A 23,216-nucleotide genomic window follows, 5' to 3' on the forward strand; every position below is an offset into this window, starting at 1 on the left:
GCATTGCGCTAACATTAGCATTGTGCTAGCATTAGCATTGCGCTAGCATTAACATTGCGCTAGTATTATCATTGCGCTAGCATTAGCATTGTGCTAGCATTAGCATTACGTTGGCATTGCTCTAACATTAGCATTGTGCTAGCATTAGCATTGTGCTAGCATTAACATTGCGCTTGGGGCGGTGTTTAGCTCAGTGGGTAGAGCGCCCGCCCCATGTACAGAGGCTATAGTTCCTCACCTGCAGCGGGTCCAGGTTCGATTCCCGGCCTGGGACCCTTTCCTGCGTGTCATTCCCTGCTCTCTCTGACCCCCTTTCCTGTCAAGCAACTGTCATATAAAGGCCACTAGAGCCAAAAAAAATCCTTAAAAAAAAAAAAAAAAAAAAAAAAAAAAAAAACATTGCGCTAGCATTAGTATTGCGTTAGCATTAGCATTGCGCTAACATTAGCATTGTGCTAGCATTAGCATTGCGCTAGCATTAACATTGCGCTAGTATTATCATTGCGCTAGCATTAGCATTGTGCTAGCATTAACATTGCGTTAGTATTGCACTAAGATTAGCATTGTGCTAGCATTAGCATTACGCTAGCATTAGTATTGCACAAGCATTAGCATTGTGCTAGCATTAACATTGCGTTACTATTGCACTAAGATTAGCATTGCGCTAGCATTAGCATTGCGTTAGCATTAACATGGCATTAACATTAGCATTGCGCTAGCATTAACAATGTGCTAGCATTAGCATTGTATTAGTATTGCGCTAACATTAGCATTGTGCTAGCATTAACATTGCACTAGCATTAGCATTGCGTTAACATTAGCATTGTGCTAGCATTAACATTGCGTTACTATTGCACTAAGATTAGCATTGCGCTAGCATTAGCATTACGTTAGCATTAACATTGCATTAACATTAGCATTGCGCTAGCATTAACAATGTGCTAGCATTAGCATTGTGTTAGTATTGCGCTAACATTAGCATTGTGCTAGCATTAACATTGCGCTAGCATTAGCATTGCGTTAACATTAGCATTGTGCTAGCATTAGCATTGCGCTAGCATTAGTATTGGGCTAGCATTAACATTGCGTTAGTATTGCACTAAGATTAGCATTGTGCTAGCATTAGCATTGTGCTAGCATTAGCATTGCACTAGCATTACCATTACACTAGCATTAGCATTGCGCTAGCATTAGCATTGTGTTGGCATTGCGCTAACATTAGCATTGTGCTAGCATTAACATTGCATTAGCATTAGTATTGCGTTAACATTAGCATTGTGCTAGCATTAGCAATGTGCTAGCATTAGCATTGCGCTAACATTAGCATTGTGCTAGCATTAGCATTGCGCTAGCGTTAGCATTGCGCTAACATTAGCATTGTGCTAGCATTAGCATTGCGCAAGCATTAGCATTACGTTAACATTAGCATTGTGCTAGCATTAATATTACGCTAGCATTAGCATTGCGCTAGCATTAGTATTGTGCTAGCATTAACATTGCGTTAGTATTGCACTAAGATTAGCATTGTGCTAGCATTAGCATTGCGCTAGCATTAATATTGCACAAGCATTAGCATTGCGTTAGCATTGGTATAGCGTTGGCATTAGCATAACGTTAGCAATGGCCTTGTTTTAGCATTAAAAAAGTTTGAAAAGGTTGAAAAGTTTGAGAAGTTTGAAAAAGTTGAAAAAGTTTGAAAAATTTGAGAAAGTTTGAAAAATTTGAAATAGGTTGAAAAAGGTTGAAAAGTTTGAAATCCTCACTAATTAGTAAAAGGCCTAAAAAGAAACTGGAAACATTTCTTGATTATTTTTAATAATAATAATGGCTTAGATTTATATAGTCCTTTTTTGGAGGATACTCAAAGCACACACACAAACCATTATTCATTCACACCAGTCACACCGGTGGAGGTAAGCTACATTGTAGCCACAGCTGCCCTGGGGCATACTGATAGAAGCGTGGCTGCCATTTCACCTCTACGACCCCTCTGACCACAACCAACATTAATGTACATTTCATACCCATTCGTACGAGGGAATGTGGGTAAAGTGCCTTGCCCAAGGACCACCAACCCTTCGGTTATTACTGAGCCATGGTCACCCCATTTTTGGGGCGTACCCCTGTTTACACTTCAAATGACAGCTATGCATTTGTTTTAGGTTTTTAATCATCTCATATATAATAAGATAACATGATTACTAATTTATCTGTAACTCTTGTAAGCGTAAGTCATTTCAACAGTGGGTCATCGTTTTTATGGTTCAACAGAAACAAGACAAGGATGAGGCGACACTTTGAACTAAATCAGACACACACACACACACACACACACACACACACACACACACACACACACACACACACACACACAGTACCTGTATAGTGCGGATGAAATTCACAGACACTTTTTCATCCAGATCACTGTGGGGGGTGTAGAGGGTCAGGATCTTAACAATCTGTCAAACAAGAGCAGACACATGGTATTATGGGATGCTGGGTGTCTGTCAGTGTTGTTTCCAATAGAGGAGCAGAGCCACCTGCTGGCTGGAGAGGGCAGTGCAGGTCTCAACGATGGCCCGTGCGTCCCCATCACTCTTCTTCCCCACCTGCAGCAGCTTAGCTGCCTGGATGAGAGGCTCCATGGGCGCCACAGCGCCCCCTGCCTGTAGGTTTCTGTTCCTGATCCACTCCTCTAGCAGGCTCACATTGTAGCTACAAGTTCAACACAATTATTCATCAGACATTCAGTCCTGCTCAGCTTTAGAGATGTATGATGGAGTAGACCTCTGAAGCAAAGGCCATCATAAGACTACATAACACCATGTTTAACCCTTGACTACTTTTATGTAACCAATGGGAAGGCAGGGGTTCCCTTTTGGTGAAGTAAATCTCACCGCATTAGTCTGGCAAGAATATGAACAGAGTTATTTTATTTATCATCAACAGTCATAATAAAAATACTTCTTTTAAAAGCTTGACGTACAAAAATATAATGAACTTTTAACACCAACAAAACTTTACCAAACAAGGTGAAGTTTAGAAAATGAAAATATTAACAAACTTAAGGTTAGTAACTCAGCCAAAAACAACCCAAACGTTAGACAAAGATTAACAAAATCACACTAATCAGCTAAACCTCACTTCATTCAGTTAAAGTGCATGGTGCCAAGTTAAGTAAACATGATTTAAGAGCTTATTTGAATATGATTTGAGAGCTTATTTAAATATGATTTGAGCCTGATTTGAACCTGATTTGAGAGCTTATTTGAACAGCGGCGATCAACTTCCACACTTGGAAACCCGGTTCCCACAGGGGCTCAAGGCGCCTCACAAGAGCAGCATTTCCCCCTCAATGCAAACTCCATTGATAGCATTTAGCACCCTACAGTACAGCCTCGGAGCCCCGAACACGCAGACGCTACAGCGTGCACACCTGCTTATAATCCTTCTAATCAGAGGGTGTGGTTAAGAAAGCGTCCCCGGTAGACAGGGATGATGCGTTCACGGGCTATATAACGGTGGGAAACTACCACACTTTAACCGCCTGGTGACATCCACTCCACCCCCCCTAAATGAATCGGTGGCCCACCGATTAATAAAACAACTTATGACCATGGGCAAAATATAACAGTCGTTTGGCTGTTAGCACTTTGGGTCCGAGAGGCAGCAACCCCATTTTCCTCGCTCCGGACAGGGGCAAGGAGGCGATGAGGGTTTGGGTGCTTTCCTGCAGTCTTTCGCGTTGACTTCCTTGGTAAAGAACCAGAGCTGTAAGGCACGACTGGAACAGGAGGAGTTGGAATAGGAGGCAGTTCGTGGGTGAGTGATTCATTTAAAATGCTCAAATCACAGAAACTTCTTTAACGTGTCCGTCCTTTATTTTATTCTCACTGCTCAGTAACAGATGATGTCACAATGGCTGTCTAAGCAGAGTTAAAGCTGCAGCGCATGGGGCGGTGTGTAGCTCAGTGGGCTGAGCGCCCGCCCCATGTACGGAGGCTGTAGTTCCTCACCTGCAGCGGGTCCAGGTTCGATTCCCGGTGTCATTCCCTGCTCTCTCTCACCCCCTTCCTGTCAAGCAACTGTCATATAAAGGCCACTAGAGCCAAAAAAATCCTTTAAAAAAAAAAAAAAAAAAAAAGCTGCAGCGCATGCGCCCTCACGTCTCTAATCATTAAATCTGTGATCGATCTTGTGGATCTTATGGTGACGGGCACTTAAGCTAAACACTGTCAGCTGGCTTGGCTCAGCTGGGGAGCTCCAAGCTGAGAAGAGTTTGATGGAATGGGAAAAGCCAGCATGGTCACAGACGGCTTAGCTATTTTTTATTTTTTTTTATTTATTCAGTTCATTTCCGACATGGTTGCATTCACAGAAATTCATCTGACAAAATCACATCATTGGTTTTTTTGTCCTTTTTCATGCCGGAAAGGGCGACGGTAAAAAGCATTATGCTTATCCAGATCCGTCCCCTAATTTGAACACAGATAATTTTACATCCAACCTCGTTTCTTCCTTTTTTTTTTTGTCCTTTATTATGTGATGTGTTCTCGTCTGCAGTCATTGTTCCTGTTGTTACTCCTCTTCACTGTCCTTTTTCTCCGTATCTCCTCGGGCTTTCTTTTCCAGTCGTTGTTTACGTTCCTCCAACTCTCCAAACGAAAAGTTCTTCTTCTTTCGGAGTACCTTCATATCCTCTGAAAGTCGCCTCACCTTACGATCCATCCGGAAGGCACATGCACATACACATACCCCCATCATTAGCAGGCCAAAGATCATGACTCCTAGCAGATAGATGTCCTCCACATCTTCCACTGTCAGCAGGGAGAGACAGAGCATCTGGCTTCTCCCTCGTGCATCCATGACATATCCACTTGGGTATGTGTCCTTTGGACACGGTATTTCGTGCTGAAGCAATTGCCTTGTTGAGAAGATTTTGTCAATGGTGCTCAATGACCAGTTGATGAGTTCCATGTCGTCGCTGTAGAGTTCAATGAAGAGTTGACTTGAGATCTGTATGCATGTAGAAATGTACTCCTCGTTTTCTCCTTAAATCGTTTCAGATTAATGGACTGTTGTGTCTCTGCGTCAAGGCTGTTCCAGAGGTTCATTGCTCTATACACAGTACTATGTTTGCCAACGTTTGATATGACCCTGTTTGGTCTAAACACATTATTATGTCTGAATTCATAGGAATTTTGATTGTATGTGAAACGTTTTTGTATTCGATGTGGTAGTATTTATGATGAAGCCCTAAATGCGTGTATTTGTGTGTTGTAGTGTATTATTTCTTGCAGTTTTAGGTATTTTGCCTTCTCAAATAAATCGTTTGTGTGTGTGTTGTGTGGTACTTTATGTAAAATTCTTATAGCTTTTTTTTGTTGTTTAAATAGTGGTTCAAGATACGTTTTGTAGTTATTACCCCATATTTCGGAGCAGTAATTTAAGTGCGATGCTATGAGTGAAGTATAGATTGTTTTAAGTGATTTGGTATGTAGGATTTGTTGAAGCTTCCATAGGATGTAACTGCTTTTGGCAACTTTGTTTTTAACTATTTGTATGTGTTTTTTCCAGGTCAGCTTGTCGTCCATCCACACTCCTAGTACCCTATATTCTTTTACTTCTTCTATTATTTCCTTGTTTAGTTTCAGTCTTATATCTCCCGTTTTTTTTCTCTTTCCGAAATTAATGAATTTTGTTTTACTGACGTTTAGGGCTAGTTTATTTACATCTAACCATGTTTGAATTTTTAATAGTTCTTCATTTGTTGACTCTATTAGAGTTTTAATGTCTTTGCCTGTGCATAGAATGGTTGTGTCATCTGCAAACAACGTTAGTTTGAGGCTATGTGAGACTTTGAAAATGTCGTTTATGTATAGAATGAACAGTTTTGGCCCTAAAATTGAACCCTGTGGCACACCACATTGTATGGTTTGGCATTTTGATGTGTGTTCTTCAAAGTCAACATATTGTCTCCTATTTGTCATATAGCAGGTTTAAACCATAAGCCTGGCTCTACTAAGAACACTTTGATGAAACACCCCCCAGATTGTTGTGGTTTGTTTTTGTTTTTTTATATTCCTATTGATTTTAAAAGGTCATACCCAGAGTCGGTGTGTAAGTTTGTCCAGAGTTAAAGTTAAAAGCTAGCATTGTTATTTTTACAACTGCAATTTGTTTTGTCTTGTTTCCTTTACAAAAATATTGTTTTGTATCATAAACTCATTATCAGCTATCGCAAATATGGGCAAGTTTTATCACAGCAGTGATGGTCCGATCCAAAGGCCACATAATTAAAAATTCATGCCAGCATTTAGAATAATACCAATGTGAGCATTAATACAAAAAAGATCAAGTGGTTTCTGTGTGTTTTTATTGTCATTTTGTGCATTATTGTTGTTGTTTTGGTGTGATGTGTCATTTTTTTTTTTTTGTATTTGTGTTGTCATTTTGTGTATTTTACTGTTATTTTTGTAGTCTTGTGTGTTTTTGGTGTAATTTTGTCTATTTTTTCCTGTAATATTGTGTGTTTTAGGACAGGGGTTCTCAACTGGTCTCACCCTGGGACCCACAATCATGACCCACTTTTTTTAGAATTCAACCAACCAAATGTAGTTTTCGGGATTACTGCATTTTTTTTTTTTAAACATATATATATTTTCTTGTGCAACATGCATTTCACAGCATGCCTGTCAAAAGAAAAGTTTCTTTCAAAATAAAAAACATGTCCAACATAAGACATTAAGTTTTTTGGGTTATTTTTTTTTTGACCAGCTGTCTGCGACCCACCCAGTAGAGGTCCGCGACCCACTTTTGGGTCCTCACCCACCAGTTGAGAATCGCTGTTTTAGGAGTGATTTTTGTGTTCAGTTTGAGGGACATACATAATCAGACTTAAAGGGGACATATCATGGTTTTAAATCCTTCCTTTTTACATATAAATCATACAGTTGTGGTCTATATAAAGCAGAACTGCAATGCTTGGGTCTGAATTCCTCATTATTATAGCTCCACAGGCCCCTTTTCTACCCCTTTTCTGATGTGCTTCTGAGAACAACTCGTTTTGGTGCGGTCTCTTTAAATGCAAATGAGACACTCCATACCCCGCCCCCTCTTCAGGTGACACTCGGTTCAACTCCACCCTGCTCGGCCATTTTTGTAGTTTGATAGAAGAGATACGGCTATGTAGCGGTGCATAAACTTTTTATTCAGAGGTTATTTACAAAATGTCAACAACAGAAGACTTGTCCATCCAGCCTTACATGTTCCAGCCAGAGTCGGACCCAGCGGAGCGAGATGAAAATGAAGATGATGAACCTGCAGAACCCTAACAAGTGAGCTAACACAAGCACCGAGCTAACGCTAGCGCCAAGCTAACGTCACGTAGGCCATACCATCAAGGATCTAAAACGAGCACACAGCGCTAACATATGAAGTCTGAAGACGGTGCAACTGCTAATGCTAACAAAACAATGACAGGGACGTCTTATCATCACACTTTTTAGCGTTATTTACAGCTTACCGAAGTGCTCTGTTCGTCGTCTCCAAAGATAGAAGGAATTGAACCCTCAATCAGACAAAGTCTTTCTGCACATCCTTCTTTATACTGGCGGAGGTTGCAGAAGCAGTCATCATTGAAGTGCTTCACGCACACAAAAATGACCTTACCCACAGATGTGGGTACATTTCCGTGAAAAATAAAACTCAACCAGGCACTTTGAAAAGGTTCTGATGCTGAGAGACGGTGTAATGAAGCGTGTGGGTTACTACATCCAACAACCCAACATTTTGACTTATCCTCTCGTAACTTCTGCATCCTTGAGCTTGGACTACAAAATAAAAGCGAGAAATAAAAATGGCGGATTGCTCGAAGTGTTGGACCTGGAGTTGATGTACTAATTTGGCAGTTCCGCTGCAAATACTGTGATGTAATAGTTCAAAAAACGTAATAGAGAATAGAAAAATCAAAACAGATTGAAAAATATGAGCAAAACAGAATATAAAGATATCTACGGAGCACCTGAAGAGACTTATTTGATTTTTTCTGTACTTCTAAGCACTCTAAATATACAACAAAATGCATTTAAGGGCTAAAAAAGTGGATTTAGCATGTTATGTCCCCTTTAAGGCCTCATGTGCTTTTCTTTGGAACCTGTTTGATGTTACATATTGATAAAATGAGGAATGACAGTGAGTGAATCTCTTCCTCCACATTCCTTGGCGTCTGTTTCTTACCCGATTTGCAAACCGCGGCTCCAGCAGCAGAGGTCCTTCCTCAGCAGCACGCTGTTCAGAGCACAGGCACACATCATGTTGATGAGCTGGTGGAAGGCCTGCTCCAGTAGAGTCTGAGGCACAGCTTGGTGCGTCAGAGCAGCATGAAGGGCTCCCAGTTCCCTCAGCACAGAAGCCATGGTGGGAGCGTCTCCTCCCATTGGTCGAGGGTCGGAGCCTGAGCGCTTCCTGGACACTGCCAGCTTCCCCGCTGACAGACCGGGAATGGTCTCACTTTCCAGCAGGGCCTGGACTGATAGAGAGGAGAAGGGGAGGAGGGCAAGTTGAAGATACAGCAGAGGAGAGAAGATCATCATCATCATCATCACCTGTGATGCTGTGTAGGTGTGTCCCAGTGATGGAGAGCATCTGCTGATAGGCCTGAATGCAGAGGTCACTGAGGGAGCGAGTTACAGGCGTCAGGTCAGCAGTTAGAGGAGGAACATCTGAGTCAGCACTCTGAAACACACATTCCCTGTACAATAACACTGGAATATATGGACAATTATTTTATTTATTCATCAGTATCAGGAATAGAATAGAATCCTTTGATTGAGAATTGATTATGAATGAAACAGGAATGTTATTTTTACTGTTGTGGCCATGTGTTGTGATTGCAAGTAAAAAATGACAGGATTATGACAGAATTATATATATACAGTATATATTTTGAAATCCAACTCATGTTCATTAACACATCAAAAAAGGTCAATTAAATTTGAATTAGGACTAGGATTAAAAATTAGGATTACATTAAATAGACATTATTGATCACCAAGAGTTGCAATAAAGAACTCTACAAATAAAAAACAGTCACAGTAAACAGGGAGTGGTATGTACAGTATGTGTATCAGTGATTAAATAAAGAAAGTGTCTGGAGGAGGTACGTTAAACGTAGCTATAGTCCCCGGGACTATAACTATAGCTACGTTTCTGGAGCTTCTCTACGTAAGTGCAATGTGCCTGTGTCAGGATAGTCAAGTGTTTTAAGGCGCTGCACTCACCACCAACGTGGGTTTCGCTAGCGTAGGTTTGAATCCCATGTTTGACAATTTTTTCTTCTTCTTCATTTTAACATATTTAACACAGCAAATTCCACCTTTAAAAATACTTATCCGACAAAAATAAACATTTTAGGGTTAGGGTTAGAGTTATGGGTAGAGTTACAGTTAGGGTTAGTGCTAAAATAAAAGTGTTAGCGAGGTAGCTAAAAATAAATATGAGCTACACGGAACTTTAAGTCACATGGTGCTGGACCGCATCGCACTGCATTAGCCTTGCATTAACTAACATTAGCTTTAGCCTAAAAGTAGCTAGCATTAGCCTAAGATTAGCATTAATCTAGTGTTTACATTAGCCTAACATTAGCATTAACCTAGTGTTAGCATTAGCTTAACATTAGCATTAACCAAACATTAGCTTAGCATTAACCTAGTGTTAGCATTAGCCTAACAATAGCATTATTCTAACATTAACAATAACCTAGCATTAGCATTATTAACCTAGCAATAACTTAGCATTAGCCTAGCAATAGCTGTGCATTAGCGCTGTCACTACCTAATCTTTTCACGGACTGAATCCTTTCAACGTATGTACGTAGACTACGTCACTTCCTTCACTAGCAATCTTTACGACAGAGCTGCTGGGACGTGATATTTGACATATAAACTGACCATACGTCGTTTTTTAAACATTTTAATAGTAAACATGTAAATATGTGACTGTTTTGTGGTGTTTTTAATTGCTAATAAAAAAGCAAAAACACAACTACGGTGGCTGGGAAGTGTCAGGTGAATGCATTTACAGGAATAAACACAAATGCAAACAGGTCACAACACGAATGCCAACCGGCCACAACGGAAGTGTTTCCGACAGACCGGTATTACAGACGGACGGGTATTATGATATGATAGCCTGATATGAAAAATATAAGAGTATCCTAATCAACTTTCACTTCGTTGTGGCCATTTTGCATTCGTGTTGTGACCTTTTTGCATTTGTGTTCATTTCTTTAAATGCATTCACCTGACACTTCCCGGCCACCGGGTTTCCGCAACGGAAGTGTTTCCGGCGGACCGGTATTACAGACGGACACGTTTCTGGTGGATGTTTTTAACCCACCAGAACAGTTAAGAACAAGAAGAAGACATCGAAACGCGTATGAAAGTAAGTGAAAGTTGATTAGGATACTCTTATATTTTTCATATCAGGCTATCATATCATAATACCCGTCCGTCTGTAATACCGGTCCGTCGGAAACACTTCCGTTGTGGACGGTTTGCATTGGTGTTGTGACCTGTTTGCATTTGTGTTCGTTTCTGTAAATGCATTCACCTGACACTTCCCAGCCACCGTACAAAACCAAACAGAAAATAAATTAAATAGCAGGGTTTCAGCCTTTTAAATAGTACACAAACTGACGTAAAATAGGCTGAGCAGATATAGATGTGTTTTGCGCATGAAAAGACTAGGTAGTGACAAGCACTAACCTAGCATTAGCCTAGCATTAGCATTAACCGAGCATTAGCCTGTCAATGACAATAACCTAACAATAGCATTAGCCAAACATGAGCATTAATGAAGAAAGTAAGTTAAAAAAGTTGAAAAAGGTCAAAAATGCTGCTCACCCTAGGTAACAGAAAGCTCAACAGATTAAAGTTTGAATGGTTAAAGAATGGCTGAACAGCTAAAGTTCAAAGTTAATGGCTTAAGATGTTGAAAATGTCTGATGTGGATGGGAAAATTTAAAATTAAAAAAAGTTAGAAATGAGGTTTTGCCACCAAACTTGTTAAAATGGGTTGAAAATTCCTGCATCCTCATTAAAAATGCATTTTAAATCAACCTCTTTCATTGACAACTGGGGAAGTGAACGACAGACACACGTCTCTACACAAAGGTATAAACACAATGTACCTGTTTGTGTGAGTGTTTTAGCAGGAGGTCGTGCAGTAGCCAGGCGTTTTTCAGCCACAGAGCAGACATCTCTACATCCTTGGTGTATTTCTGCACAAAAAGACAAAACAGGGCAGTTTGTGTTGGTAGAGTTTAAAAATCAAACAACTTTTTGTTTGTCTTTATTCCAGGGTTCCCACGCTTTTTCATAATGATTTTTCAAAACTTTCCCTAAAAAATTCCACAATATTTTACCCAATTTCCATGACTCAGTTCTGAACCGCTAAGATTTATTCAAGACCATTAGAGCGCTAAAATGAGCGAGACTTTCCAGTGTACTAGTGTAACAGAGGTCTGACAGTGTGCTACTAGTGTAAGTAGTAAAAATATTATCTATAATAGAGCATCGTACAATGGCGCAGTAGTATTTGACACTTATTTTGCAATATATTCTAAATAACGATGCATCAGCTATTGAATGTAACATTAAACAACAACTACCATGTTTAATTATAAGATTACGATTTCAATTAGCAGACACTTTTATCCAACGCGATGTACAACACAAAGGTTTTCAGGTTAAGGGACTTTCTTAACGTCCCGTAGTAGGGATGTAACGATTAATCGTAAGGCAGTTAAAAATCGATTCATAGGTATCACGGTTGATATCGATTTTCTGACAATTGAATCGCAGTACTTTTTTTAACCAACAGAGGGCGCTATCCGGAAGTGTTGGCGGCGGGCGGAGTCTGCTAATACTTTCTTTCTTGCCGCCTTCTACTCTTAAATATGTTAATAAATGATTCATTACCCCTTTAGCACCGAAAGAATATCTGTAATATTACTTGAATATCTGTAAAAGTCACGTTTTTCTATTAGCTCTGTCTGCTAGCATAGCTTCTCTTCTTCACTGCAAGATATCTGCATGCCAACCGACCACTGGGTTACCAGCGCCCTCTGCTGGTCCAAACAAATATGACATAAATCAGTGCAATGACGTTTTTTTTTTTAAAGTCCAATTGTTAAGGCACAAAATACATTTTCAGTTGCACTTTTAAAAAGAAAAAGAACTATTATGCAGTTTTGCATTGTTTATTATAGAACCAGAATTTAAATTAATAGGCTTCATTTTCATTGTATTATTCCTTTATTTATTTAATTCAAGATTTATTTTTAGTTAAATTGCATTGTTTTGAATAGTTTATCAAGGAATTCTTTTGACAATGAAAAATAAAAGGAAAACAATACAGTATTTTCTAGTTTTTTTCCCAAAAAAAAATTTGTCTCCAGTCCCATTTTGTAAATGAAAAAATCGTGAGAGAATCGTATCGGGAGTTGAGTGAATCGTTACATCCCTATCCCATAGTAATAGCGATGGTTGGATTGGAACAGGCCCTACCCTTGCTGCTTTCCTTACTCACTACTCCCAAATGGAAAAAATGATATTTAATGTAGTCAGATAATTAAACTATTTCTTAAAGTAAATGATCATAAATAAAGTTTAACTTTGACTTCCTTTAAATTAATTAATAAAATCAAATATATTTATCTGGATTTCTGTTAAAAGAACATTACAATAAAGTTCCTAGAGGCATTGTGGGTAACCACATTCATAGACGAAGTAAAAAAAATAAATAAAAATTCGCAGTGCACTTTGAAAAAACATGCTGTAACAACAAAAGCAATATATAGTTCTGGGTAATCTAAAAGCACCAATTGAACCCTTTTTGCTTCAGAAAAAAATAAATAAAAATGAATAAATAATACAAAAGTGGGCAGACCACTTTTTTCAAGCCCAGCGTTGGTTGTGATTTAGAAACGGAAACAGGCGTAGGACGTGCACGGTGCGTGCGCCCTCTTTTATGAATCTGAAAGTTTTTTGCATATGCATTTCCTGGTTTTTAGCGTAGGCAGCTGAAGTGATCTTAACTACGCACAGTTTTAGTAATGAGACCCCTGGAGAGTGAGTTTGCGTGAATTTCTGAGATCCCGTGACTCTCGCTCAATGATGCTGCCAGTTTACCTCCGTACTGAGATTATAACGCTAACCTAACCCTAACCCTAACCTAATCCAATAAACAAATAAAACACGTATCCCTTCACTTTGAAAGCAAAAATTATCTTTTTTTTTTAGCAAATATTCATTTTCCGGTAGTGCGCATATACAATCTCAGTACGATGCAAACTCAGTACATGACACCGGTATACAGCACTTTGAGATAACGCTTAACATCTTTGGGATTTAATATATTTTAAACATTAAAAATTTAATAGGCTACATTTCTAAAACAGTTACATTATTCCATGACCTTTCAAGACTGGAAAATATATTTCTTTCTTTTAATTCCATAACTTTTTTAAGAATTTCATGACCATTGGGACCCTGTTATTCACACTTTCCAGTCGAAACAATCCCAGTTAAGAGATCGAGAGTTGATGATGGTGATGTCATTGGTCAGTGGAGAGCACAGGTTACCTTCAGAGCTGTCTTCATGGCAGTGACAGCAGCAGCACAGAGGGACTGAGCCCTAGCCTGGTCCCCACTGACGTCAGCGTGTCGGACACACAGGAAAAGCACTTTAGCAGGAAGACCAGGAGGCAGAGAACAGGCCACATCTACACGTATGTCTGAGGGAGCACAACATACCAGACAATAAGTACGCTTCAAGGCCTTTACTCAGGTATAAGTAAAGAAAATAACCCTCAAAGTAACTTCATTACACAGAGTTTCAAACTACTGGACAAGTGTTTGACGTAAACTCTAAATTAATTATAATTGTAATCCTAATTGAAAAACATGTTGCTGTTGTAATCGTAATTGAATTGTAATTGAGTTCAGATAACTGACTTTTTAATTGTAATTGGCATGAAACTACTATAAAAACTAATTTATAAGGTAAATAAAAACAAATCTGGGGAACCATGATACAGTTCTATGGCTCACACTTCATTAAATTATGTTTCGTATCAAGTTTACCAGTTTGTTCTTTTAGGATCACTTTAAAAATCGAAAAAGAATTTGAAATCAAGTGGTACAGAGACAGTGGGACAGAAAAAAGGCTCAGACGCCCACACCAAAAACATTAAACACCAATATTTGAATGGATAAGGAAGCATACTAAGGTAACCAAGAGATGAAAAACTAATTGGATGATAATAATGTTTTTTTGTGTGTGTGTGTGTGTGTATTTTATGGCTGATATAAGACATGGGTCAAAACTGAACCGTTATCATAAGAGATGCTAACAGAAAGCTAACACAAGAGGGAGGTGACGTTTTACAGGATTATTTATTAAGGCTCAGTAATTGTGATTAATTATAATTGACTTTCAGGGGGAAAATAATAATAGTAATTCAATTGTAATTGGAAAAAATGCTGGTCCCAGTAATTATAGTTGAGTTGTAATTGAAGATGGGTAATTGAAGACATAATTGTATTTTTAAAATGTAATTGACCACTTCTCCTGTTATTTCTCCTTCTTTCACGTTCCAATGTGTCAGTGTTTCTTTATTATCTCACACAGAAAGTTACAGCTAAAGATTACACACAGAAACGTTTGGAAATCCACTTAAATGCTTCTAAACGCACTAAACCCAACCTGGCAACGCAGCTTCTTAGTTAATTTGCAATCCGCTGTGTGGTTATGGCCTTTTGTTAACGTTTCCATGTTTTTTCCTCAGTAAACTTTAGGAGAATAATTATCAAACTGTCTTTTTAGAAGAATAAAAGTCAAAGGTTGGCATTAAAATGAACCCTTCAGAGAATTTATGTAGCACTCGTGTGTTACTTTCATGTCAGCAATGAAGTCACACAATCAGTCTGCCCCAGGGCAGCTGTGGCTACTATAGTAGCTTACCACCACTAAGTGTGGAGTGAAAGAATAATACCTTCATTATGTAAAGCGCTTTGAGTGTCTTTGATAAAGCGCGATATAAAATCCATTGCAGTGTAATATCTTTAAATGTTTGGGTCATTTTACTATATGAGAGACGACATAAAAGTAATAATGCTTTTATTTAAAATTGGGGTTCATGAAACAAAAATGGAACGTCTCATTTTGAAATAAAAAAAATCAGCTTTTTGTTAAAGTGATTGTGAGGAACTGATGACAGTGGACTTTAGTACGAGTGTTTACAGGCATGTGATGAACAAAGTAATACCTCAGATCATTCATTCATTAAGTGGTTTCACACACAGAAAGATTCAATAATAGACGTAACTTTTAGATTCTCCAGCACCAGAGGTGGAATAAACTTGATCAAATTCCACATTTATACCTTCATACCTGTGATGAGATTCTTAAAGAGTTTGGTTTCATCTCTTTTCCGACATTCCAGTAAACCAGAGACCCCCGGTTTGGACGGAGATAGACCGTCTGTGACCAGCGCTGATGGAAAAACTACAAAGTAGTGAAGCACAAACATGGATATAAGGATGGTGTGTTTTGAAGCAGCCGTGGCACCATTTTCTTTAGATTGGAAGGCGGTTCATACATTTTAGGGGAAATTGAACTAATATCTTGTATAAATAAAGTCCAACCTTGTGTCAGCAGTCGTCTGAGTGACACTGTGTTCCTTAGATCCTTCACTTCCCTCCTCAGTCTCACACACTCCTGCTCCCTGACCTCCAGCAGCTCCTGAAGCTCCTGTGAAAAGCCATTAGAAGGTTTTTTAATCAGTATACAACTAAAACTATATGAGGGAAATCCTGTCCAACATATAAATGCCTCTGATGATGAGGAAGGAATGATGAAGATAATGTACGGATGTGTTGAGTAACGACGACTTAATCCACCCTAAGTTCAACCTCACCAACTTTTGTTACTGTTTCTCTAAAAAAAATAAAACCAGTGAAATACTTAAACAAGTGCTATCAGTAAGTATGAGAACATATAAAGAGGTCAAATTATTATTATTATTATTTTTCACTTTTTAACAATAAAATAATGATATAAAAAGATATGAAGACTATACAAATAAATTCCATATGTGAATTCCATTTTATCCCCTTACAATAACAAGAATTTATATTTATAGAAGGAGACCAAGGGTTCTCAACTCATGGGTCGGGACCCACAGGCTCACGTTCAGGCCTGTTTCTGGTCAGTAAATAAATACATACCACAGCGTAATAAGCATCCAACACCATCTCACAGAGAAACGTAACACTGTCACCAATATAATTATTGTCATTTCCAGTGATTGGTTTTATGGTGATAACTCATATTAAAATACATCGCTTTGCAGTCACAACCAGGAAGCGCCACAACATAGACAATGTACAAATATACAAATGTAATACAGATAAATACTCACTATACTACACTTGTATTAATCTGTACTAAAATGGGCGATTGGCATTATCAATGACATCATTTCAACATGGTGGCACACAGGCTCTTAAACGGTAAAGTCATCACATTTTTAAAAGTTGATAAAACAAATATGATGCAAAATAATGCGTTTTTTTTTAGGTATAGATCTTCTAATGAGGACATTTCAAAGGTTTTAGGCCACATTTGTAAAAACAGTGGAGGATCCGTGTAAAGTCGTACCTGTCCCTGAGCAGCAGAGGATGAAGCAGCGATGGCCTGATGGAGCTGACGTCTCACAGCCTCCATCTCCTCCTCCCACTGACTGCGCTGACTCTGCAGCTGGTTTTCCAGGAACCTGAGGCAGATGTGGAACAGGGTGAGTGATGTGGGACTAACATAGAGGAATGTGTGTGTGGGGGGGGAGCAGACACACACTTGTTGGCCACTCGAACTGCGTCGTAAGCATGTGCCAGGTCCTCTGCTTTCATCTTCACAGCTGGATCTTTAGACACATCCATCTTCTCCATCAGCTGATCCTGGGCAGAAGGTATAGAACGTTTCACCATCTTTTCAGAAAGTGATGGATGACATGTACTCACATTACTGTACTTGAGCTGCTTTCATGGGTACTTGTTCTTTTTTGAGTATATTTCTAAATTAGTCATTTTATTTGTACTTAAGTTTGTTTTAAAAGAAGTAAAGTCATTTGTTACATTTCTGCACCCAACTGCTAATGAGTAAAATATTATTTTTTGTTTTATGGACATTGTGAAACTACAAAAAATGAAATGACCAGACGACAATCAAATGCATCACATCATAGACGACCAATCAGGATAAACGTAATTTTCTCAGTTTTCGAGTTCATAAATGTAGCGACACTTAGAGCCTGATTTTTTGACTGTTTTTTTGCATCATTGGTGTTATTTTATTTAAAAACAAACTGTATGTTTTGACAAACCTTTTATTTTATACAGATGTCTTTGTGGAAAAAAAAAGTTACGTTCCAATTGTGCAAGATTTGGTCTCTTCCTTTTTAAGTTTATACATGAGATGTTTACTCTATGCAAGGGAACCGTGGCAACGATTTATTACCAAAAATAAAGGTGGGAGGTGAAAGTAACTAGTAACTTTTACTTTGAGTTCTATTTAATTAAGCTACTTTTTACTTGTACTTGAGTATTTTATATCTGAAGTACTTGAGTAAACAGTAAATATCAGTACTCGTTACACCTCTGATGATTGTCACCTTTATTAACACTATAGTATACGCACCATTGGAGATTCTGAGGTCCACTGAAAAGGCCTCCTCTCCTGAGAGGGAGACGTTACGCTGACTCTGCGGATCGACTCGGGAGAAGGAAAGGCAGATGTGAAAGGAGATAAAGAAAGAGTGAGAGATTGAGGTGACAGAGGAGTGGAAGGAGGAGAAAGAGGCTCAGAGCTCAGACTCTGGATGGAGTCGCTCCTACGGTGGCCTTTAGTCCCGCCCTGGTGATAAAGAAACTTAGACTTACAGTGAACGCAGAACAACTTATTGTGTGTGTGTGTGTGTGTGTGTGTGTGTGTGTACCTCATTGAGAAATGGCATCTCTTTAAGGTTGTCGTATCTTTGCTCCAGTCTGGTGAACTCTCTGAGCAAACCCTGATACTTCCTCCTCTCCTCGTCCAGCTCCGTTTGAAAGGCTGCAACTGCCTGAGACACAGCCTGGTTCACACACTCTACACACACACACACACACACACAGAAAGTAAACACTATGGGGCAGATTCACTAAGATCTGAAATAAAGATCCCTAAATCCTTTGTTTCTCTACCTGCTGTGGGGAATTCACTAACATTGTGGTACTAATAAGTGTGCGTATAAACGTGGTTGAGTATTTAAATAAACATTTTGCTCATTTAACGTGGAGAGGTGAGGTGCACAGAAGCACAAATGAAGTGAAATTGTAAGGCAGGTGGACTTCTCTGTCTGCTGCACAAACATTCAATAATATAGAAAACTAACTAAACAAATCAAAAGTTTAATAAACTTTAAAACCTAAAGCAATCCCTGCTCCCCCTAATTTAATGTGTCTGCTCAGTCATCGTCCAGCAGGTCTGAGCTCCTCCACACTCAGATGTGAACATTGTTCAATCGCTGCATAAATTGCACAGCTGATCAGCTGATCCTGGTCTGACATCAACGCAACACGAGAGTTTAACCGTCAAAACATGGAGATGAAGACACAGGAGCTCAGTGGAGCGATGCGTCCAGAGTGACATCCATGGAGGTCCGCACACAGCGACTCTATGACACACACACCAGACTCCACACGTGCTGCCTGAGGCATTCAGCTGTTTCTCTCCCTCACACACACTTTACTCTGCATTTTCTCATTCAGCGGCTGATAATATTGACAATTGTTTTATATAAATAATGTTCTTATACCAGAAAGATTAACTGGAGTCTTTTTTTTCCATCTTCGCTGTGTTTTGTGTCAACATTTACTGCAGCTCAGCTCAGCATGTGTGTTTACACCTGCCTGTGGGTCGTACTGTTTTCCGTTGCAGAAACAGTCACCGCAAACAGTTCCAGGTTTGATGAATTGCATTGCGCCCATTGCAATCATTTATTTGTATTTCCCCCTCCCTTTTTTTTGCACCCCTTATGAGATCCACGTACTTTACATATTCATCAGAGGGAAACGCACTAAATGGATTGTGGGCACATTGTGACACACTGAACACGTGCAGTCCTGATTCCCTGGGGTTTGTACCCCTAATAAGCTCGTGGAGTGCCGTTTGCACACGTTTTAATACCCCTAAACCTTTAGTAAATCCCCCTCTGTGTATTAAAAAAAGCACAGAGGATCCAACCATTGGGGTTCAGCTGATATACCTTCTTGCGCTTTCTTTGCTTCATCCAGACGGACAGAAATTGCCTCTTTCTCCTTATGAAAAGCTTCTTTCTCCTTCCGCAGGGCTTGCAGCTCCTAAAACAACAACAAAAAAAGAATATTAAAGAAAAGGACTTATTTATTTTTAATTACTGAGGGGAAAACAAATTGCGGGATAAGCGTTTTGCTTCTACAAACAAAGTTTTTAAAAGAAATTAAAGTTGTTCCTTTTTATACTGCAATGAACACTGGTTTAATTGTTTCATTAGGACTTTGCAAACTACATCAATAATTAGTGAGGAGATGACACGCCTCCCATTTGTTATTATTATTATCATATATATATTTTGTATCAAGATTTCAATAGGAATGTACAAATACATATGCACGTATATCTGGGACTGCAACAAATACTATTAAGAACTGACTGAATTATGCAATGGGTGAATATTTTTTCAAATACAGACACATAAATAAAAATAATAAAATGCAGCCGTGTGGATATATGTGCTATTTTTTTTGTGTGTAAAAGAAATTGACTTATTTTGTGTGTAAAAGAAAAATGCATAAAATGAATGTAATGAATTTGATGAAACCCCAGGAAGAATAGTGAATGAGATTTCAAAAGCTAATGGGGATCTTACAAAATTAAAATGTTTGTATTTATACTATTTTTCTTTTTTTTTTTTGTTAATCAATATGTACAGTATATATAATACAATACAATAAACCTTTATTGATCCTCAGAGGGGAAATAAGAACAAAAATAAATACCAACACAGGATAATAGTGCAAATATATGACTGTGGGACAGACATAACTTAGAAAAAAAAAATATATATATATATATATATATAAATATATCAATACAAATAAAAAAAAAACACAACAAATGTGCAAATGACAAATGAGAGAAATCAGAGTGGTAACAATTATTGTGTTAAACAGTGGTGTTGAACTGTCTGATGGCAGTGGGAACAAAGGATTGTGTGTGTGTGTGTGTGTGTGTGTGTGTGTGTGTGTGTGTGTGTGTGCGTGTGTGTGTGTGTGTGTGTGTGTGTGTGTGTGTGTGTGCGTGCGTGCGTGCGTGTGTGTGTGCGTGCGTGTAATTCACTTTTGTGGTCTACCTGTGTGAGTAGAATGATCTCCTGTGCTGTTTTCTCCTCAGCTCTCCTCCGCTCCTCCACCTCCTTCTCACTGATAACCAGGCCAGGCTGAGGCTTTTCCTGTAGGCGGTTCTCCAGTTTCTGTACGGTTCCCCTCAGAGTCTCCAGCTCAGCACTGGCTGCGTCTCGCTCTGTGTTTAAGGTCTCCCTCAGAGCTGCACTCTCTCTCGCCTGGAGGGCAAAACACTGTCAGTGGGGCTCAGAAGTATTTGGCAGCCACCGAATGTGTAAGATGTCTGTAGTTTTCATCATAGGCACATCATAGGAAATGACATTGTATGATTTTTTAATATTAATTTGTAAATTCTTGCATAAAATAAGTATTTTCCACCTGCAAACAAGCAAGAATTCTGGCTCTCACAAACCTGTTACTTGTTCTTTAAGAAGCTCTTCTGTCCTTCACTCCTATCTCCTTTCCTATCCCCTTTTCCATAACCCCCTGGATGACGTCACAGGGTTGAGGAAAGGTGTTAGTAGAGGAGTTAAGAAAAGGCCATCACGTTTGTTTTGACAATCAGACGCACTTCCACTAGGTGACGTAATAATCCGACGACCGTCTTAACTACAAATTTCCTAAAATGGACTAAAAGCACATTTATAACACTTTCCCCTGATAGAATCTCAAAAAACTAAAAGACACATTGAGAATGATTGCTCACACTCACCTTCCACTCACTAATATGAATTATGTTGAATAAAACATAATGTGGTTAAAAATGTCTCTGATCCTTTTTTCTAGAATCGCAGAGTGTCTGTTTTATGTCAGTTATAATATGATAATATGTGTTACATATAATAAGATATGGATTTTAGATTATTTATTCAAGGCATATTATTGGTAATTTACATGATCTCCGTAACTTGTCAGTCATCGTGAGTTTCCGTAAACTCTCAGGTGAGTGTATGTCCCTTTAAATGTTGTCACCACAAGAAATTGTGGGTCAGCATTATCTCGTCTCCTTTGGTAAAGGATGTATCAGTGTTTCCTAGGCTAAAGGAGGTTATAAAGGAAGCATTGAGCCTCCTTTCCTGAGCTTAAAGAGAACTCGAACACTCTTTATCAAGGCCACCACTTAAACACTTCCGGAGGTGAAGGAACAGTGGATAGGAAAGGAGATAGGAGGAACTATTCGGACGCAGCCTCAGACTCCAACCTCCACCATGGCCAAGAAGACCAGAGAGCTGTCTAAGGACTTAAGGGACTAAATTGTAGACCTGCACAAGTGCTGCAAAGGTATTTCAGACCTCAACCCAATAGAAAATCTGTAGAGGGATTTGAAAGTCTGTGTTGCCCAGCGACAGCCTCCAAAACATCACAGCTATAGAGAAGATCACCATGGAACAATGAGCCAAAATACCAGCAAACCTGGTGAAGATCTAGGAAACGTTTGAGTTACATTACAAAGTATGAGTTGAACTTTTGTTCTTGACCCAATATTTATTTTACAAACAAATTCTTTAAAAAAATCATACAATGTGATTTTGTGGATTTTTTTTCCCACATTCTGTCTCCCATGGTGGAAGTGCACCTATGATGAAAATTACAGACCTCATTTTTTTTAAGTGGGAAAACTTGTACGATCGGTGGCTAAAAAACATTTTTTTTTGCCCCACTGTATGTTAATGTAATATCAACAGAAAACCAAAGAACATACAGTATTATAATATGATTGAGATGAAATGATTTAATGACCTGCTGGTCTGCTCTGATCTGCAGCTGCATCAATTTGACCTCCATGCCTTTGTTGAGCTGTCGGTACTTCTCCACTGAGCGAGCCTCAGTTTTGAGCTTCAGCAGCTGCTTCCTGGCAGCTTTTCTGCGCACGCAGCACTGCATGAAGACCACGGTTGTACGCACTCGCCTGTACGACCTCCTCTCCATCCAGCCTCGAACCCTCGCCTGAAGCAACAGGACGGCTCTCTCTGCCAGCAGCTGAGACATTTACATCAGTACAAAGCACAGGATTTAGCCTTATAAAGCCAAACAGATCATATTTGATACATGAGTTTTGGAACTCTCTACATCCTAGGTTCCCAAAGTGGGGTACGGGTACTTCAATGGGTACGCGAATTGTTATGGGGGTACGTGAATGAAAATAAAAACAATGACAATGTTGGAAACTACAATATAAATAGAGCAGTTCATGCTAATGCTAGGTGACTGCTAATGCTAGGTCATTGTTATGGCTAGGTTAATGCTAGGTTAAAGCTAATACTAGGTCAATATTAATGCTAGGTTAATGTTAATGCTAGGCTAATGATAATGCTAAGTTAAAGCTAATACTAGGTTAATATGAATGCTAGGATAATGATAATGCTATGTTAAAGCTAATACTAGGTTAATATGAATGCTAGAATAATGATAATGCTATGTTAAAGCTAATACTGGGTCAATATTAATGCTAGGTTAATGTTAATGCTAGGCTAATGATAATGCTAAGTTAAAGCTAATACTAGGTTAATATGAATGCTAGGCTAATGATAATGCTATGTTAAAGCTAATACTAAGTTAATATGAATGCTAGGCTAATGATATTGCTATGTTAAAGCTAATACTAGGTTAATATGAATGCTTGGCTAATGCTACTGCAATGCTAATGTTAATGTTGATGCCACGTCATTGCTATTGTTAGGCTAATGCTAGATAATGCTAATGCCAATGATAAGCTAATGCAACGCGGACCAG

At 38.9% G+C, this 23,216-nt stretch overlaps 1 protein-coding gene across 1 annotated transcript in view; it reads right to left on the reverse strand.

Moving 5' to 3' along the window:
• The window catches only part of LOC114461674 (unconventional myosin-Vb), a 52,599-nt gene that overhangs the window by 3,215 nt on the left and 26,168 nt on the right, over positions 1 to 23,216 (reverse strand). The window contains exons 22-36 of the mRNA XM_028443929.1: positions 22,224 to 22,463; positions 20,492 to 20,701; positions 19,367 to 19,460; positions 18,059 to 18,207; positions 17,761 to 17,976; positions 16,921 to 17,021; positions 16,726 to 16,840; positions 15,711 to 15,816; positions 15,457 to 15,570; positions 13,647 to 13,798; positions 11,192 to 11,281; positions 8,607 to 8,736; positions 8,239 to 8,530; positions 2,541 to 2,715; positions 2,379 to 2,459 (exon numbers count right to left, since the gene is read on the reverse strand). Of these exons, the coding sequence (XP_028299730.1) occupies positions 2,379 to 2,459; positions 2,541 to 2,715; positions 8,239 to 8,530; positions 8,607 to 8,736; positions 11,192 to 11,281; positions 13,647 to 13,798; positions 15,457 to 15,570; positions 15,711 to 15,816; positions 16,726 to 16,840; positions 16,921 to 17,021; positions 17,761 to 17,976; positions 18,059 to 18,207; positions 19,367 to 19,460; positions 20,492 to 20,701; positions 22,224 to 22,463 (2,265 nt within the window). The remainder of the gene's footprint in view (positions 1 to 2,378; positions 2,460 to 2,540; positions 2,716 to 8,238; positions 8,531 to 8,606; positions 8,737 to 11,191; positions 11,282 to 13,646; positions 13,799 to 15,456; positions 15,571 to 15,710; positions 15,817 to 16,725; positions 16,841 to 16,920; positions 17,022 to 17,760; positions 17,977 to 18,058; positions 18,208 to 19,366; positions 19,461 to 20,491; positions 20,702 to 22,223; positions 22,464 to 23,216) is intronic.

This window comes from Gouania willdenowi, chromosome 4 (assembly GCF_900634775.1).
Source record: "Gouania willdenowi chromosome 4, fGouWil2.1, whole genome shotgun sequence".
Taxonomy (NCBI): Eukaryota; Metazoa; Chordata; class Actinopteri; order Blenniiformes; family Gobiesocidae; genus Gouania; species Gouania willdenowi.